Raw genomic sequence first — 16,321 nt, 5'->3', positions numbered from 1 at the left:
AGAAACAATAGAGCACTACTTCACAGAATGTCGCAGATACCAAAACATAAGGCAAAGATTTCTTAAGCCACCTTTTCAAAAACTTGGCCTAGAGCTTTCCACATCGGCATTGCTCTCCCTGGGGGCGTTGGCACTGGGGCAATGCAACAGGGGCATATATGATGCCATATTCATTTATATTAAAGAAACAAAGAGACTGCCATGTTAATATTATAAGTAGAAATATATCATTTCATTGCCTTACTTAAATTTCTGTAATTGCTTATTTATTTAATTCTATTATTTACCACTCGTTTAATTAACATTTCATTAAAAAAAAAAGAAAAAAAAATCTAAATTACCCTAACATTTTTGCTTTACTATAAATTATCTTTTTCGCATATTCCTTTTATTTTATTTTTTCGCAATGTCTACTGCCGCACGCTTCGTGGCCGATCCCCCGTAGTGGGTTGAGCTATTCCCCTAAGGAGCCAACCAACCAACCAACAATGGTGCATTGACTGAGCGCTATGAGATTGTAGTAGAGTCGTAAATTAGTTTTTATCGGAATTAACCTTTGACATTGTTGAAATTGGCAAACTGTTGACATTGGAAAACTCTTAATATGCTTATTAATTGGCTTATAGTATCTAGTTCTGCAGGCAGGTGGCAAGAAAAGTCAATTTGGCTTCCTCGATGATGTGCCCTGTGTATGTCGTTCGCCCTAAACAGCCGTGGCTCATACCCATCGTAGGGGATTGGCCAGGAATTTAATGGTTATGAAAAGGTTAAGAATAGTGGCATTAGTGTGAAATAAGACTGTACAATCATGAATATGCTTCTTTTCTTCTTATCAATCAGCCACATGTCACAGGAGGATGAAAAAGTCCTTTTGATTTGTTTGTTTGTTTGTAGCCTATGCATATTGGCACATACCCACTCAGGGGGATTGGCCAAGAAGACGTATTGTCTATTGTGCTTTCGTCGTTTTCTTCTTTGTGCAGGCTTGCAAAAGAAGACTACACTTTAAGGCTTATCGGTTGTCTCCACGCGCTGGAAGGTTGATGTTTGCTACAGGGAACACTGTTTGCCTGGTTTATAGTAGGTTATAAAAAAACAAAGAATCTACAATATGCCGTAATTATTGCGGCTAGGCACTTTGAAAAATTGCAATACGTGTGCTGACGTTGTTTACTTGGGAAGGATAATGTAGTCATGCTCTGCGATGCGATTTTGGGGATGCCATGTGCATTATAATTGCAACATTTATGATTGCATAGAATTTCAATGTGCATTGGCTTAAAACTGTGGCTAATCACTGATAACAGCACAAAGTTCTAATTTATGGCTGTTTCATGCCACCATCCATGCCGTGTAATGGCCGAGTTGCTTATGCCTGAGCAGCCGCTGTCATTTGTACGGTGGCTCGTGATGATTGATGATGCGATCATTTGGACTTCAGTTTATTCTAAATACTGTTCATAACTGCGGCCCACTACAAGTTGCCTGAAAACTTGGAAGACCTTTGCTTTTAAGAGTGCGATGCAGTAGTGTTATCGGGCCTCGTTCGCTTGCCATGCTCCGCTTCTCGGAGGACACCTCAACCGGGCTGTGAGGGAAGGAACATCTTTACGCATGCCATTGGTTGTTGTAAACACTCCTAGGGTACCTACTGCAATTACATTTGTGATTTACCATACGGATCATACGTGCATTTATGTAGCTGCACATTTTGTTGATAGTATGGCTGATGTTGATGATGATGAATTATAGCTGAGCCCTTTGTAATGGGTGGGTAGCTTTCAACCAGCCACTCGTTATGCAATTCACATGGTGTGACGCTTGCTGTGGTTCTACACTTTTCTTCTACCACACAATATTAGATCTGTTAACTTGACTTCTCTCCCTAAGTCATGCCTTTATCGGTCTTCTTTTTACAAAGCAGACCCGCCACGGTGGTCTATAGCGGTTACGGTGCTCGACTGCTAACCCGCAGGTCGCGGGATCAAATTCCGGCCGCGGCGGCCGCATTTTCGATAGAGGCGCGAATTCTTGAGGCCCGTGTACTTAGATTTAGGTGCATGTTAAAGAACACCAGATGGTCAAAATTTCCGGAGCCCTCCACAATGTCGTATCTCATAATCAAATCTCAGTTTCGGGACGTTAAACACAATTTATTATTCTTGCAAGGCAGTCTGAAGCATTGGCGTATACTCGACTGCCATGCAGAATGGCCGGGTTCGATTCCAGCATGAGCCTTGATTTTTATTCTTTGTATCCATCGGTATTTCTTGCTCATAGATGATGGCACCGATGCCGACTGCACATTTTCTGTGACACGGCCTCTTCAACGCTACATATTGAGTTAAAGTAGGAAATTTATGTTGTGTCTACTGATTCATCCAATGCCGCTACCATCAGTTCCAAAGTAGACTTTTCTTTCCTGTGTAGCAGCGTGTCACAAAAGTGAGTGTGCTAAATTTAATGCAGTCGCACAAAATTTAGACAGCTGGTGAGCTGTCGAAAACCCTGGTCATACAATTCTTCATGGTCTTTATTTTTTTTGCTTCAACTATTTCAAATTTATCCTGCAAACATGATTCTGTAAAATGTACAGGACAAAAATAGACAGAATTTCTGCCCTATGGTGACGATAAATTGGAGCCATTAGCTTGATGACATAAATCTACTTCTCTTACATTGCAGAGCTTGGTGCCAGAAAAGTCATCATGGCCAGTGGCTGTGCAAGTTGACTTGGATAGCGTGCTTCATTGCGTCCACGATCGGCCTCGGCATGACGATGCCAGTCTAGCACTGCCCACTCTTCTAGGTTAGTGGCTGCAGCCAAGTTGTCACTCGAGGCTGCTTCCTTGAGACAATATGTTTCACACCCCATGTCGAAATTGATTGTGCCATTGAAAATAACTTTCTTGTAATTTAAATAAACTGTATAACTTATTGCAACATTATTTTAGTTTGCTGATCTTGGCATTGCGTTTTGGCATCACCGATTAAAACGTTAAGAGCACCAGGAAGCAAGAAAGAATGTCAAGAACATGGCATTTTCATTATTGCAGCTTTCATTAATCATACCTCACTTCTTAATTAAGCAAAAGTGTGAATGACCATTAACATTGGAGGATCTGGATTTTATGTATTTCGTTACTTAGTATTTATTTAACCATGCTATGGTGGCTTGGCAGCTACAGCTTTATGACACTAAGCACAAAAAAGCAGGGGTTCAAGCGCCGTTCATGACGGCTGCATTTTTATGGGAGAAATATGCCAAAATGCCTGTGTATGTGGAATTTACGTGCACCACAGGTGATCAAAGTTAATCTGGAGTTCCTAATTATGGTGTGCTTCATAACAATGTCTTAGTTTTGATGCATGAATGTTCAGCATTGATTGATTAATAGATAGATTGACTGATTGACTAACTGACTGACATACATGGTGAAAGTTGTCATGGTTGTTGCTTGTGTCATTTTATGTAGATGAAGACGCGGAGCCTCTGCCTGCAGAAAAGCCCACTTCGCAGCTTCTGACTAAGGCAGTGCCAAGTTTGGGGGCAATAGCAGCCAAGGTGTGTGGTTTACTGTAGAAGCACTGAATGTTGCCCATGTGCTGCTTGGTTGCAATGAATGCTGTTTGCTCTATTATTCTCAAGTTTTCTTTGCTCGTCCTTGATCTCATATGCTTTCTCTCATACAACCTTTGTGTTTATGTATTCGCATGCTTAGTATGGCAAACATTTGATGGACGTTTAAATGTGAGAGGACAACAACAGGGAGTAAGTGATAGTACGGGCACCCATCACGGCAGTTGATTGTGCATTGTACCTAGTATATTGAAGTGTTCTAATCTGACTGGAAGAATCCTAACGTTTCGCATCTGGCATCACATTGCAACACGTGTGGCTGCTCACCTGTTTTTGTCGATGCAAAGATATCGTCAAAACATAATTCCCAGACAACTATAGAAGTGATAGAAGCATTCCTAGGCTTGTGCGAATATTCGAGCACTTCGAATGTTTGAACGAATAATACAGTATTCGAATTCACTTCGATTCGAATTTAAATTATTGAAAATTTCGAAGTATTCGAAATGAACGAATAGGTGTATATTAGTTCGCTTGTAACCCCCCTGTAAGGGTGGTTTCACTGCAGGAGAGGGGTGCTATACCGTAAAGTACACCTTTCCAAGAAAAATCCGCACTGTCCGTTTGTAAGCTCCTGTAAAGGTGGTTTCACTGCAATGGAGGAGTGGTATACCGTGAATACACCTTTTCAGAAAAAATCCGCACTGCCGCGAAGCCCTACTTCAAGGTTAAATGAAAATATTACCCTCACATCGATTCATCATTTTTTAAGTGTAAAAACTTGTTATACGGGCTTATATGCTCCAAGTATAATAAATTTTAAAATGTAACATATTTCACACATTATCACTTGCATTCTACCGAAAGCCAAATCCTGCTACTATTCAAAGTTGCGTCCACTTCCTTTGAACCAAAAAGAATGACATTTGCACATGCCTTGTTACAATTTAAAAAAAGGTTGCGCAGGTTGGTGGAGTCATGACAATTATGCTCATTTTTCTTTATAGTATGTGATATACGCTATTCGAATTCGATTCGAAATTATTCGACCAAAATCACTATTCGCTTCGAACCTAAAATTTACTATTCGCACAAGCCTAAGCATTCCACATTAACCAAATGGGTGACGCATGCGTAAGTGAGCCATCGTTGTCTCTTGTGGATAAGGAGTTCGCCTATCTTCTCAGCACGTGTGGCATTAGGATGATACTCTATGTTACCTTTTCCGTTCGTTTTTAACATTTCTGCGCAATGTTGATGTGTTTTTTTGCTTTTACGTTGACGTGTTATTCAAACAAATCTTTTCAGTTGCAAGTCATCGCTCGTCCATGTCTCTTCTGTTCTATTCCGTCTTCGTCGTTCCTCGCACTGTACCCAAACACGCTACCGTACCAACTAGCCCAACTTTCAATACTATTGCAATGTATCTTCAATTCACCCTGTCTCACATTAGCTGATTTTATTTTATGCCTGCAGATTCCTTAGTTTTATCACCCTACCTAACTCTCTGCCACCCTCGGTTGCATTTCCCACCCCGCGGTACTCATTCCGTTGCTCTCACTGACCATCCGTTATCTGTCCTACGCATTATGCGACCCGCCCAGGTCCAGTTTTCTTCTCTTAATGGTAGCAAGGATATCAGTTACCCCTGTTTGCTCTCTGATCTAATCTACTCTTCCTTCATGAGCGTGCAATTGTAATGACAGCAAATTGGGCAGGTCATAAGTGACTTCATCACAAACTAAGCACAAAAAAAAATGACGAGACAGGCTTTGCATTTTTGTTTATTCTCTCGCATGTTGTTTGTAATAAAAAATGTTATGGGAAAAATCACACTTACCTTCCCTATTCTGTGCTTTTCATTGCAGGTTCCACAAACAAAGCTAAGGAGTGGTACCTTTGTCTTGCCATACAAGCGAGTAAGTGTCTGTTGTTTTGTGTTTGCTGCAAGAGTGAGCACTGGATGATGTAGCTGAAACGAGCTTTCATTTCTCCTTGCACATTGCCTTAGAATGCATGCTCTTTTAAAGCGATACTAAAGTGAAACAGTGAACTTATTTAGACTGATCAATTATTCCTTGAATACTTTACTGTCGTTAATTTCACCATGATAAGTTTATTAATAGGAGAGAAAATCAGCGTGAAAGCTTTAATGTTATTTCGCAGCGAACATTCTGCACATGAATGTCAGCATAATGTCAAGAATTTCAGTGTTTTTTCCGTATTTAGGCCACATTGGCTCAACGAAACATCCTGAAACTTGGTACATGAACACATTGGCCCCCTCAGATGACAATGTGCTTCAGTTTTGCCAATTAAGAACTATGTTGGCCTTAGTAGACGCCATCCAAATCTACGGCATCACAGTGAGTTTTGGTGGGAGCTTTAAGGTTGTATCGCCACCTGCGTTTACTTTTTGTGACTTTCTCACTTACCAAGCATCTTTTGGCAGCAAGAGTTGAACATTTGGTAAATTTACTAATTGGTAAAAATAATTTTTTCTCAGCAATGTCCCTTTAACGTGCCAAGTTTAGCTTGGTATCTACTCTCTATGTCCTTTTACCCACAGCACCACCTACTCCATAGAACCAATGCACGACAGCAACAGAAATTTAAGGTGCAGCACTGAATCTTACTCACTTCATTTGACGTGATGCACATGTGATGTCGCACAACAGCAAGTGTGGTGGCTGTAAACAAAGCTTTCGTGATTGACGTGGTCACCCTACTTTTGCAAAATTAAAAATGAAACTTGATTTGAGGTATCCGATAAGTTTTGATTTCGTGTTGGTCGGACTGTGTGGAGGGCAGTTCGCGGATGGCAGGGAGATTGGGCATAATAGGTTTGTTTATTTCATTCTGGCCGAGTGGGCTAAAGCTTAGAACTGCACAAATGATACACTGAGTAAGCACAACTTCACGAGGACGCAGAGAGAAAACAGGCACAGACTCCCGCGTCGTCGTGAAGTTGTACTTACTCACTTTATCATGGATTCTAACCAACTTGCCCACATGTTTTATCCAAATACACAAATGAGGGATGCATTGAGAAATGGTAGTACGAGTAACATTAGGAAATAGAAATATACCAGAGCAGTATGGATGAGGGAGTAGGTGTTGTAATGTTTAGAACAGATAGCTGGTGCTGAAAGTATCACGATGGTTGTCACGGGTTAAAAAAAAAACACACATTTGTGAGTGGCCGCCATGGTAGTGCTGCTAAGCTCAAGGGTGCGGGTTCGATTCCTGGCCATGGTGGCCACATTTTGGTAGGGGTGAAATGCAAAGAACACCCATGTGCTTAGATTTATGTACACGTTAAAGGACCTCAGATGGTCGAAATTAATTCGGAGTCCCACACTATAGCGTGTCTCATAATTATATCGTCGTTCGGCACGTTAAACACAAGCAAAAATTATTACATTTGTGAGTAACATAAAAGTCGGTGAAATGGTGACATCAGAGAACTGGCAGAGCATACGGTGAAGGTAGTGGGTGTAGCACAGAGGCAACTGAACATTTTTGGCAGTAGTGTCTTTTGACCTACATCGGGACCTGAATGGATTGACGAAGATCATGTGCATTTATGAGGCAGTTAATTGTTAGCTTTCCATCTTTTTTGAATCACCTTTTCCCTTGCCCACTGTGCTCTTGTAAGTAGTTTTTGCATAAAATAATGTAAGAGTTCTTATGTAAAGAGAAGCAGTGCAGGATAGTTGAGAGCAATAACTTTGATAGTACTGATCTCAGCCAATGTTATGTGTCATTACAGTATAAGGCCGCTGTGGAGCGAGATGGTCCTGAAGTTGAGGCCAGCCAAGTGGTGATGGCAACTGATGAAAAACCTGATCCTCGTGTGGTGAGTGTAACCCACAGCCACTCTATGGTCTTGGGCGGAAGTTGTTAATGGGTTAGTTGGTTTGGATGCAATCGCTTAGGGGACACTGGAGAGCAATATTAAATCAGTTTCAACTGACAAGGTACACTTCCATAGATCAGTTTTCATTTGTTAACTTGATTAGTTGTTAGAGAGGGGTGCTGGAAAGTGGGGTTGCCGAGTTGTGTTATAAAGAATGAGGCAGTGCGAGAGGCCGAATGGTGTGCTTTGCATGATTTGGTACAATCAAAGAGGATTTGTCAACTGTGGTACATAATACGACCATCACAGTGTTGTGACTGCCTTGCGATGAACATTCCAGGCTAAAGAGAAGGCCGAGCCTGGCGAGGTCAGTGAAGCCACAGAGGTCAAGCAGGAAGAAGAAGAACAAGAAGAGACTCCCACAGCAGCATCGTACGAAGACACAGCCCTGGCTGAGCCCCTGCGTTCACCACGGGTATGTTTGGGCAGCTTTTGTCCACTTAACCCTTTGCTAGAATAGACAGGCTGTGCAATCTATTTTCATAATTTCCAGCAGCACTGAAGGGTTAGCCCCTTCTGAAAATTATGAAAATTGTACATTTCCCAGGAATTCTCTAAATATGTGATGTGCAGGCACTCAGTGTAGAAGCAGCCCATGATAATGAGAGAAACTACAAATAATGCCACTAATGTTGAGGATAACCAGCTTTCAGTGTCACAACTGCATTAGAAGTAAGCTGCAAATTTACTCATTTTATTGGCTATGCACACTGCTACAACTTTTGGTGCCACCTGTACTCATCAGCAATACAAAGAGTGTTAGGGAGGATAGTAAGTAAATTAGGCAAGTTGGTGCATATTCAAGTTTGAATGGTAGCGAAAAATCCTACACAAGGTGGAATAACTATTAGAACAGTAGTAAGCGCTCACTTTCAGATGACAGAATTTATTGATGTGGCCGAGCTTTATGAGCTAACCTTCCACTCAAATGAGATGCGTGCATGCTCAAGCGCTGCTCAAGTAAGTAAGATAAATGTGGTATGCTATAAGCTTATCTAAAATTAAAATGTGCACTCTACATTTCCTGCCAGAATAAAGCTTATGAAAGCCAAGGTAATCTGTGTTTTTACTACAAGCATTTACATTTAAATCGAGTTTGATATGTGTATGTGTGAGGCACATTTTTAAACAAATAAATATCAGCATTATCTGCTTCATCTATAAAATTTGCATATTGAGCGTATTGAATAAGTGTATTTGAGTAACACTGATTGCTGGGCTAGTTGGCTTTGCATGATCACAGAACCTTAAGCCCAAGAATAGACAAACACACGAGTATGAGGTATGTGACGATCGTTACATGCATACCTACTTGATCTGAAGATGCACATGCACAACAGAGAGTATGTATAAAATGGTGGTGAGTGTGGCAGCAACACATTTGTTAGCAAAGTGTCTACCTTGTACACGTGTGTTCGTCTTTCTCTGCGCTTGAAGTTTTTCTGTGAATAAGTGTACGCTGCCATATGGCTGGTAATTATTTTACAGAATGACCAAGGCCAGAATTACCGTATTTACTTGAGTCTAGGCCGGCCCCAATTCTAAGCCGACCCCTGAAATTCGCAAGGCCAGAAAAAAAAACAAACTTAATCATTGTACTCGAATCTATTGTCGAATCTAAGCCGACCCCCCACTTTCGCACATCGTTTTTTCGCAAAAAACATCGGCTTAGATTCGAATAAATACGGTACTTTGATCATAGCAATAATTGTTGCTACTTGTAACTGCAGTTAGTCAAGAAAACGAAATGCGAAGGATGTAATTTGCTTAAAACAATTTTTACTGCATATTCAGCAATCACAGACATACCCTAACACAGCGAGAGATTGTATGTGATAACGTCCCCGATTTACTAGAATCACAGTTGACCGCAGTGAATACATCAGAATGCAACTTTTGTCATGAGCATGAAACTGTTGGAATCAGCAGCTTACTAAAAAAGTCGGTCACTTGCAATTCTGCATTCACTGGAGATGCATTCTATAGCGGCTTCTTTCAGACTGTTTCCTTGGCACTAAACATAATTGTGAAGTCCATTTTGTTACAGCGCAACAAAGATTGTGCCTGTCACCTGCTACCTTATTTGCTAGGAGCAACGAGACTTGTTGCAGTGGGGATCAAGCGGTCTTTGTTTGACTTTGCTCACTCGCAGAAGGCACCACGTAGACAGCGTGGAAAGAGGAAGAGGCAGGAACCTGATGTGGGACTTCTTCCCGACGGCCAAACGTACAACTCTGCTCAGGTCAACATTTCTTCCGATGACACAGCCGAGGACAGCAGCAAAGGAGGAACCGATTTTAAGCCCTTCGACTACGCAGCACAGACACCTCAAGGTAAAAGGAAGTGTGAAAGTTATACTATTGCGATAATGCGTAAAGGGCAAAGTGCTGCTGTCTTATGCATGGGAATGCTGGAAGTGAGGGCTTTGGCCTTGCATGTTTCTTGAAAAAGCCAGAAAACCTCGAAAGATACGTTTGGGTAACAATCTTCTTTTTGTCGCCACGATGATTTTGTCTATACTGAACAGAGTGCAAGATATATTTCCCTCTGTAATTTTTATTACAGCATAGGTTCACACTACATTTACTAAAGTTAAATGAGACACAGGAAGTACCTGTGGGTCACTGTAAGTCAAGGAAAGAACTAAAGGTGCACATTCACCGTGTGTCACTTTCAGTCATATGTTTGTTTGCTTGGTTTACTTAATGAAAAATATAAAAGATGTGTTACAAAAAGCAAGGGCCTTTTGAGAACATAAGATTCCAAGAAAGTTTTAATGCACATTTAGTGCCATGCTTTTAGACATAGTACTACATTTAAGAAAATCCAAACTTTCCACATTCCAGCATTCCCATGATGTGTAAAATAGCGCCCTAAAGATACTTTCGTAGAGTATGAACTCAGATTTCGGTCTTATTGTAAGGAGCTCATAAGTACTTGCTTGGTATGTTTTGTAGATTGCTATGTGCATTTTTTAAAAACTGCAACCATAAATTCTGTTTTTTCACCTTGTTCTCAAGTGAGCGATGAAGTTTTTCTCTGCAGTGTCAACCTATGCACATGCAGTTTGCTTTTTGGTGTAGCCGAGCATAACTGCTGTTCAGCCTATGTGTGCAGTTGGCACGACCACGTAAACTATGGCACCGATACAATGGCCAGCTAGAAATGGTTACACCTGGACAGATGTATTTCTGCCAGTTGTGTGCTCGTTCAGTATAGACATCTTTCTTGTAATTGTTGACCGATGTTCACACACATTTAAGCCCATGCGGGACACATTTATTCTTTCAGCACCAAAAGAACAGAAAAAGCAGCCTTGGAGCTACAACCCTGAGGGTCCCGATGACATGAAGGTGCGTACAATGGTGTTGTACAGTCATGGACAAAATAAATACGAACAAGTAACTAAAACACATTATTTCATTCTTGTTATCACTTGCACGCATAATGTCAGCACAATTTTGGCTTGCACGCTTAACTTGAGACGTAACTCATCTTCGGCAACCATATACTATTTAGCGGTCCGAGACAGTGCTGTCGAGTTATCAATGGAAAAACCTATGCTACCTTGTAATTTCTTGTTTACATTTCATTTGTCCACGACTGTACCTACTGTGTGAGTGGTGCACAGCGCAAGCAGCGACTGCTACTTCGTCCCTTCTGCATGCAGGCAGGAAAGAAGAAGCGAAGAAGACAGCAGGTCAAGAGCCGCACATTTGGAAACAACAGTGGCGAGCCTGTTGCCAAGTGGCCCAAGCGATGACCGGCCCTCTCTGATACAGCTGTGGGGAGGGGAGGGCTATAAAGCTGTTTTCATTTGTGCTGTTTTTTACTGGAACTGCCTTCCTCCTTCTCTTCCGGCATTACCTGCAACGAGGAAACAAAGCACACACACATCTCACCTCTGACGTTCAAAACCTCTGTAAGTGAGTTTGCTGGACCATAAGAAGGCATGTGAATGTACAGAATGTCGCACAAATATGTGTGTGGGGTATACATGACTCTTCCAGCTAAACTGCTGGCTCATTGATGCTAAAATTTCACACAAAGGTAGCGCTTATTACAAAATCACTTTAGTACAACTTTTGCAGGCCTCTTTTTTTCAATGCACTGTGTTTATCATCTGAAGGAAAACCACACAAGGTGTGATAATTCTGTTGCAAAGGAACAGTGGCACCGCCTGCCACAGTTACAGTGAACACCTCATTTTCTGTGAAGCTGTGACAGATGGTGCTACTGTCTCAGTACTAGCAGAATATGTGTTTTGAGTGGAGATGATGTGCAAGGTTGACTTTATAAATAGGCAAGTCAGGCACGTAGCCAGGATTTTTTTTCGGGGGGGGGGCCCAAAGCCTAAATGTTCGAAAGAAAGTTTCCACGGCAAAAAGAAAAAAAAAGTTGCCCAGGCATATAGAAGGCTGGACGAATTTCGGGGGGGCCCGGGCCCCCTGCCCCCCCCCCCCCCTTGCCTACGTGCCTGAGGCAAGTACTGTTCCCAAACTTGCTGTTAAACAAATATCCACATAATAGCATTTCCTGTGTACGAAATTTGGATGTGAATGTGCCATTGATTAAATTGAAACAGTCGTGTGCATTCAGTATGTACCTAGCTGTCTCATTCATGCAACAGTTAGTATGCCGAGCAATAGCTTTTGAACCTCAAGAATTTGTATTGAACACTTTTCCACAAGCAAATTAATCATGTTGCTTCATGATCCGGCACATTGAAAGTTAACATTCCCACCTTCAGAATTTTCACATCAATAATAGTAATTGCTGGGGTTTTATATATGAAAATTGTAATATTATTATGGGTTTCAGAAGGACGTTTTGCTGGGCGAGTTGGTAATATACACTGCGCTGTGTATGTTACCACTTCACTTTGTCCGTGTTATTTTGCGCTAAGTTTAATAATGGATTATTATGGGGGCACACCGTGGTGGGGAACACCAGAATGATATTGACCACCTGGGGTTCTTTAATGTGCACCTAATCTAAGCACAGAGGTGTTCGTGCATTTTGCCCTCGCCGAAATGCAACGGCCATGGCTGGGAAATTTTCACATCACCTTGGTGAGTGAGATGCAGAGTGAACATAGCGTCCTTATTTCAAAAGTTCTTTGTGCACAAAGCTTGAAACTATCTTTCACTTTGAAAGCCAACTTCAATGAAATGTTACTTTGGCTAGAGTGGTTATAAATGGATATTATATACACGTCTGAAGCAAACTTGCAAATCCACACGGCCAGTCATTGTATAACTGCAGTTTCTGAGGAGCACGAAGTTAATGGCTGCGACACAAGTCTTGCAGCATTGTTTGTGAGGTTTTTCAACATGTTATAGGCATCACATAACCTAGAGGTCATGCCGAGGTTCCGTATGTTGTAATGTGTCATGGCAAAACGAATTTATATTTGTTTGCTATCTGTGACACTTCCACTTGTATTTCAAATGTAGATTTTTTTGCATAGGGGCTTCTCTTCTGTATACCTGTGCTATCGTAAGCTCAAATTTTCGTGTAGTCCAACATTTTGCCTAATGCAACAGCATGAAAATCTAATTTTTCATAAAAACACGTGCAATGGAAATTCTCTGCAGATGAAAGCCAGCCGTCTAGCAAATGATCTACTGCACAGTAAACTGCTCCACACAAATTGGCAAAATAGGCAATCTGTAAATAGTGAAGCGTGTATTACAGGTTCTGTAGCTATGTGAAAGCAGTTAACATTACAGGAAGGCCAAATATTTTGAATAGTTATCTTCCGTAAGTACTTACATGTACATGACATTAAAATCTGTAGACACTGGGAAATAGAAAAATAGAAAATAACCTGCTTTCCTAGTGACTCTACCATACTCTGTTTGGAATGGAGAATGTACAACTTGTTAGGTGTGTGAGCACTGCTGCAGGTCTGTTGATCTTAAGTGCTGCGAGAAAAATTGTCGCCTTGTGCATGTCAGTCAGATGAAGTTTCTGTGGGCAGTAACAGTGGTAACAATGTAAGCGTGAACGAGGTCTATGAATCGCAGACATCGTGCAAGTTGTGTAGCAGCTTCCAAATCAATACATTTTGTATGTCACCTTGTTGAGAAATTCCGCATAGTCGATGCGACCATCCTTGTCAGAATCCACTTCTGCTATGATTTTTTCAGCTTCTTCTAGTGTCATGCTCTGCCCAATCTGAAAAAGAAAGGAAAAATATGTTCTAAGTCTTAAAAGAAGAGATTTTCTACTCCTAATGAATTCTACAGAAAGTTTCAGCAGTTCAATGTGCATGTTCATTCTGAAGCTGTTAATGTTCATGTCATGTTTTTAATTGAAATGAAAAAAAAAAGGGTCTCAACATATTGTATACATACCCAGTGGCATCCCCGTGTAGCTGGTCAAGAAGCATGCTTTAGTTTCAGAGCTGTGCCTTTGAGGATATGTTGTACCTATGTTGTTCACATTTTTTTACATGCCACATGTCCATCATTGCCTATGCAGGAGTTTGTACATGGACAGTTTTGTTTAGAGGGATATATAAGTTTTCGGAGAGCGTAGGGTGGGAGGTAGAAAAGTGAAATGTATAGTTGTGACCATAATGAAAAATACCCATGTTGTACTCAGTATTGTAATATTGTCTTTAATTTCAAATATAAAGTAGAAATTAAGCAGTAAGAGGAGTAAATGAAATTGTGAATAAGAGGAGTAATATTTACTAGCCAGTTCTGCAGTCGCATTGCTAATAGTCACATTAGAATAGACCCCTCAATTCTGATGATTACTGTGTGACGAAAGACTGTTACACAATATGCACGGTTAGTGCTAATACATGACATTCTAGGCTGGTCAGTGACAACTATTGGTGCTTTCACTGATTTTGCCTTAGCCTCCTTATGTATGATGTGCCACTCAAGCTATATAAATCTCAGTACAATCTAAGGCTGTAGAATAATTCTTGGAGAGTTTTGGCTAAGATGCCACATATGCTTTTAAATAGATAAAGATGTGGATTTTTGAGAAGTATTTCTGTAGCTTCACTGACTGCTGTTCCGTTATATCCTGCCAAACTTTCAGTTCACTTGAATTCCCAGCTGGTGAACCAGTTTACCTTGTACATCTTGAGCCACATTGGTTAACATTAAGGTTTGTCGAGGAGCAGTATAATTTGGCGTACTGGCCTGCATTGACAAGCTGTTTTCTATTGAGCCATGCGTAAGCTCGATTAAGACAGGAAAATCTTGCTTGTTATTAATAGCTGTCAGTCATTATGCCATAAATTGAGTTTATATATATTGGAAACCAATTATAATATTTGCCTAACACACTCCACTGATTTTTTGCTTAAAGTGATGCGAAGGGAGCCTACCTTAGTAAAGATTTGGGTCAGCTCGGCCTTTGTGATGTATCCATTGGAGTCCCTGTCGAAGACTTGAAACGCTTTGAGGACGTCCGCGCGTGTACTGATGCGCACAGACATCTTGCGCACCATGAAGGCCAAGAACTCTTGGAAGTCGATGCTCCCGTTGAAATTGCGGTCCACCTGGCGCACGATGCGCGCCATCTCGTCAGCGCTGGGGCTTTCTCCGAGAGCACGCAGCACCATCTCGAGCTCCGCGCACGAAATGACGCCGTCGCCGTTGCGATCGAATAGCAGGAAGGCGCCTTTTATGTCTGCAATCTCTTCGGGCGACAGTTGTTTGCTGTGCGCCATTAGTAGCGTGAGCAGCTGCAACACACACCGGCGTGTTTACCGATTGGCTCTTGAGGTGATCGCTCGATCGCGATCTGAAAGCAATGCAATCTACAGACGATGATGACGATTGCGTGCGCAGTGTTTCTTGTATACGCACTGGTGTACTACGCGCACGTCAACATGGACACGAGGAATGCACCAGAAAAGAGGAAAAAGTAAAGTTTGTATCATGAAATCGGCGGCATATCACGTCACGAGAATAGTTTCAGATGCTAAGAAAAGACTTTTGTGAAACCGCGGTTTTTAATCGAGCAAGCGCTGGCCCAGCAAGGCTCTTGTTGCACGTTTGTGCGTAAACAAATTTTAGTTTGTGTAGTGAACGCCCTCAAGGCGAGACGAGGGACGCGAAAAACGCGCCATTTTCTGAAAGCAGACGACGAAGCGGTTGCGTAACTTCCTGTTCCCGCATCCGAGGCCTGACGGGTTGTTGCACTTCCTGATCCTTAAATGACGCTTCACCTCAGCACTGGATGTTGCCGATCGCCGCGCTGTTTGTTTTGTTCACTTCGAAAAATGCTTCGGCGGTCTTAATGTGGTGTGATGTGTCAGGTGCGCTTTACGAAGTACTGATTGCAAGCTAAACAGACTGTTCGACTGTGTTGGTGCACTGTGTGTCCTGCTTGTGTCGAGCCATTGGTCGAGCTATCCGAAACGATGCCTTATTGCCTGCACTGTTCGGCGGCTCGTATTCGGAACAATTTTGCTAGCTGTCTTCCACAGTGTGACAACTGATGAAGGGATCATGGTTTGTTAAAGACTGATGTCGTCATGCCTTCGAAGCTGCAGCTGGATAAAATAGCATGGCAGTGGACCGAAACTGTTGAACCAGCCGATGTCAAACAAGAGCACATCGAAGCTGCCTACCGGGTTAGATGTAGTTCTTGCTCGGCGAACGCTTGCAGGTAAGTGCGGGCGCTGTTTATCAGTTGTGTTGTTGCTTTCACCGTCAGCTCCAGGCACAGTGCAAGCCGATGCACGCGCTGTGGCACTCGGTGTCCCATGCTGCAAAAATACGCGGGAAACACGTTCATAGTTGCCATGTGTGCGTGCAGGTCGAAGGCTGCTGCGCTCAATATCTTGATCG

The 16,321-nt window shown here is 41.9% G+C and overlaps 3 protein-coding genes across 3 annotated transcripts in view; 2 read left to right on the top strand and 1 right to left on the bottom strand.

The window, feature by feature from the left end:
- The window catches only part of LOC119389438 (exosome component 10), a 41,056-nt gene extending 29,725 nt beyond the window's left edge, over positions 1–11,331 (top strand). Inside the window, exons 14-21 of the mRNA XM_037656691.2 lie at positions 2,686–2,809; positions 3,477–3,565; positions 5,449–5,499; positions 7,353–7,439; positions 7,780–7,914; positions 9,652–9,832; positions 10,791–10,852; positions 11,170–11,331. Coding sequence (XP_037512619.1) covers positions 2,686–2,809; positions 3,477–3,565; positions 5,449–5,499; positions 7,353–7,439; positions 7,780–7,914; positions 9,652–9,832; positions 10,791–10,852; positions 11,170–11,262 — 822 coding nt within the window. The 3' untranslated portion in view covers positions 11,263–11,331. The remainder of the gene's footprint in view (positions 1–2,685; positions 2,810–3,476; positions 3,566–5,448; positions 5,500–7,352; positions 7,440–7,779; positions 7,915–9,651; positions 9,833–10,790; positions 10,853–11,169) is intronic.
- LOC119389439 (calmodulin-A) lies at positions 11,228–15,562 on the bottom strand. Its single transcript, XM_037656692.2, has 3 exons — positions 14,851–15,562; positions 13,581–13,679; positions 11,228–11,366 (listed from the first exon to the last, which is right to left on the bottom strand). The coding sequence occupies exons 1-3, from the start codon at positions 15,193–15,195 to the stop codon at positions 11,313–11,315; spliced, it is 498 nt and encodes a 165-aa protein (XP_037512620.1). The 5' UTR covers positions 15,196–15,562; the 3' UTR covers positions 11,228–11,312.
- Positions 15,563–15,724: 162 nt separating this feature from the next.
- The window catches only part of LOC119389437 (ubiquitin carboxyl-terminal hydrolase 48), a 43,455-nt gene continuing 42,858 nt past the window's right edge, over positions 15,725–16,321 (top strand). Inside the window, exon 1 of the mRNA XM_037656690.2 lies at positions 15,725–16,139. Within this exon, the coding sequence (XP_037512618.1) occupies positions 16,006–16,139 (134 nt within the window). The 5' untranslated portion in view covers positions 15,725–16,005. The remainder of the gene's footprint in view (positions 16,140–16,321) is intronic.

This window comes from Rhipicephalus sanguineus, chromosome 4, assembly GCF_013339695.2.
Source record: "Rhipicephalus sanguineus isolate Rsan-2018 chromosome 4, BIME_Rsan_1.4, whole genome shotgun sequence".
NCBI classification, from domain to species: domain Eukaryota; kingdom Metazoa; phylum Arthropoda; class Arachnida; order Ixodida; family Ixodidae; genus Rhipicephalus; species Rhipicephalus sanguineus.
This window is presented reverse-complemented; position numbering and strand designations above follow the sequence as displayed.

Excerpts from the sequence above, each read along its gene's own strand:
- LOC119389439 (XM_037656692.2), bottom strand. The coding sequence starts at position 15,195 with ATGGCGCACAGCAAACAACTGTCGCCCGAAGAGATTGCAGACATAAAA. Across the intron at positions 13,680-14,850 it reads TGACCCAAATCTTTACTAAG|ATTGGGCAGAGCATGACACT; the intron begins GTAGGCTCCCTT and ends TTTCTTTTTCAG. Across the intron at positions 11,367-13,580 it reads ATGCGGAATTTCTCAACAAG|GTAATGCCGGAAGAGAAGGA; the intron begins GTGACATACAAA and ends TCCTCGTTGCAG.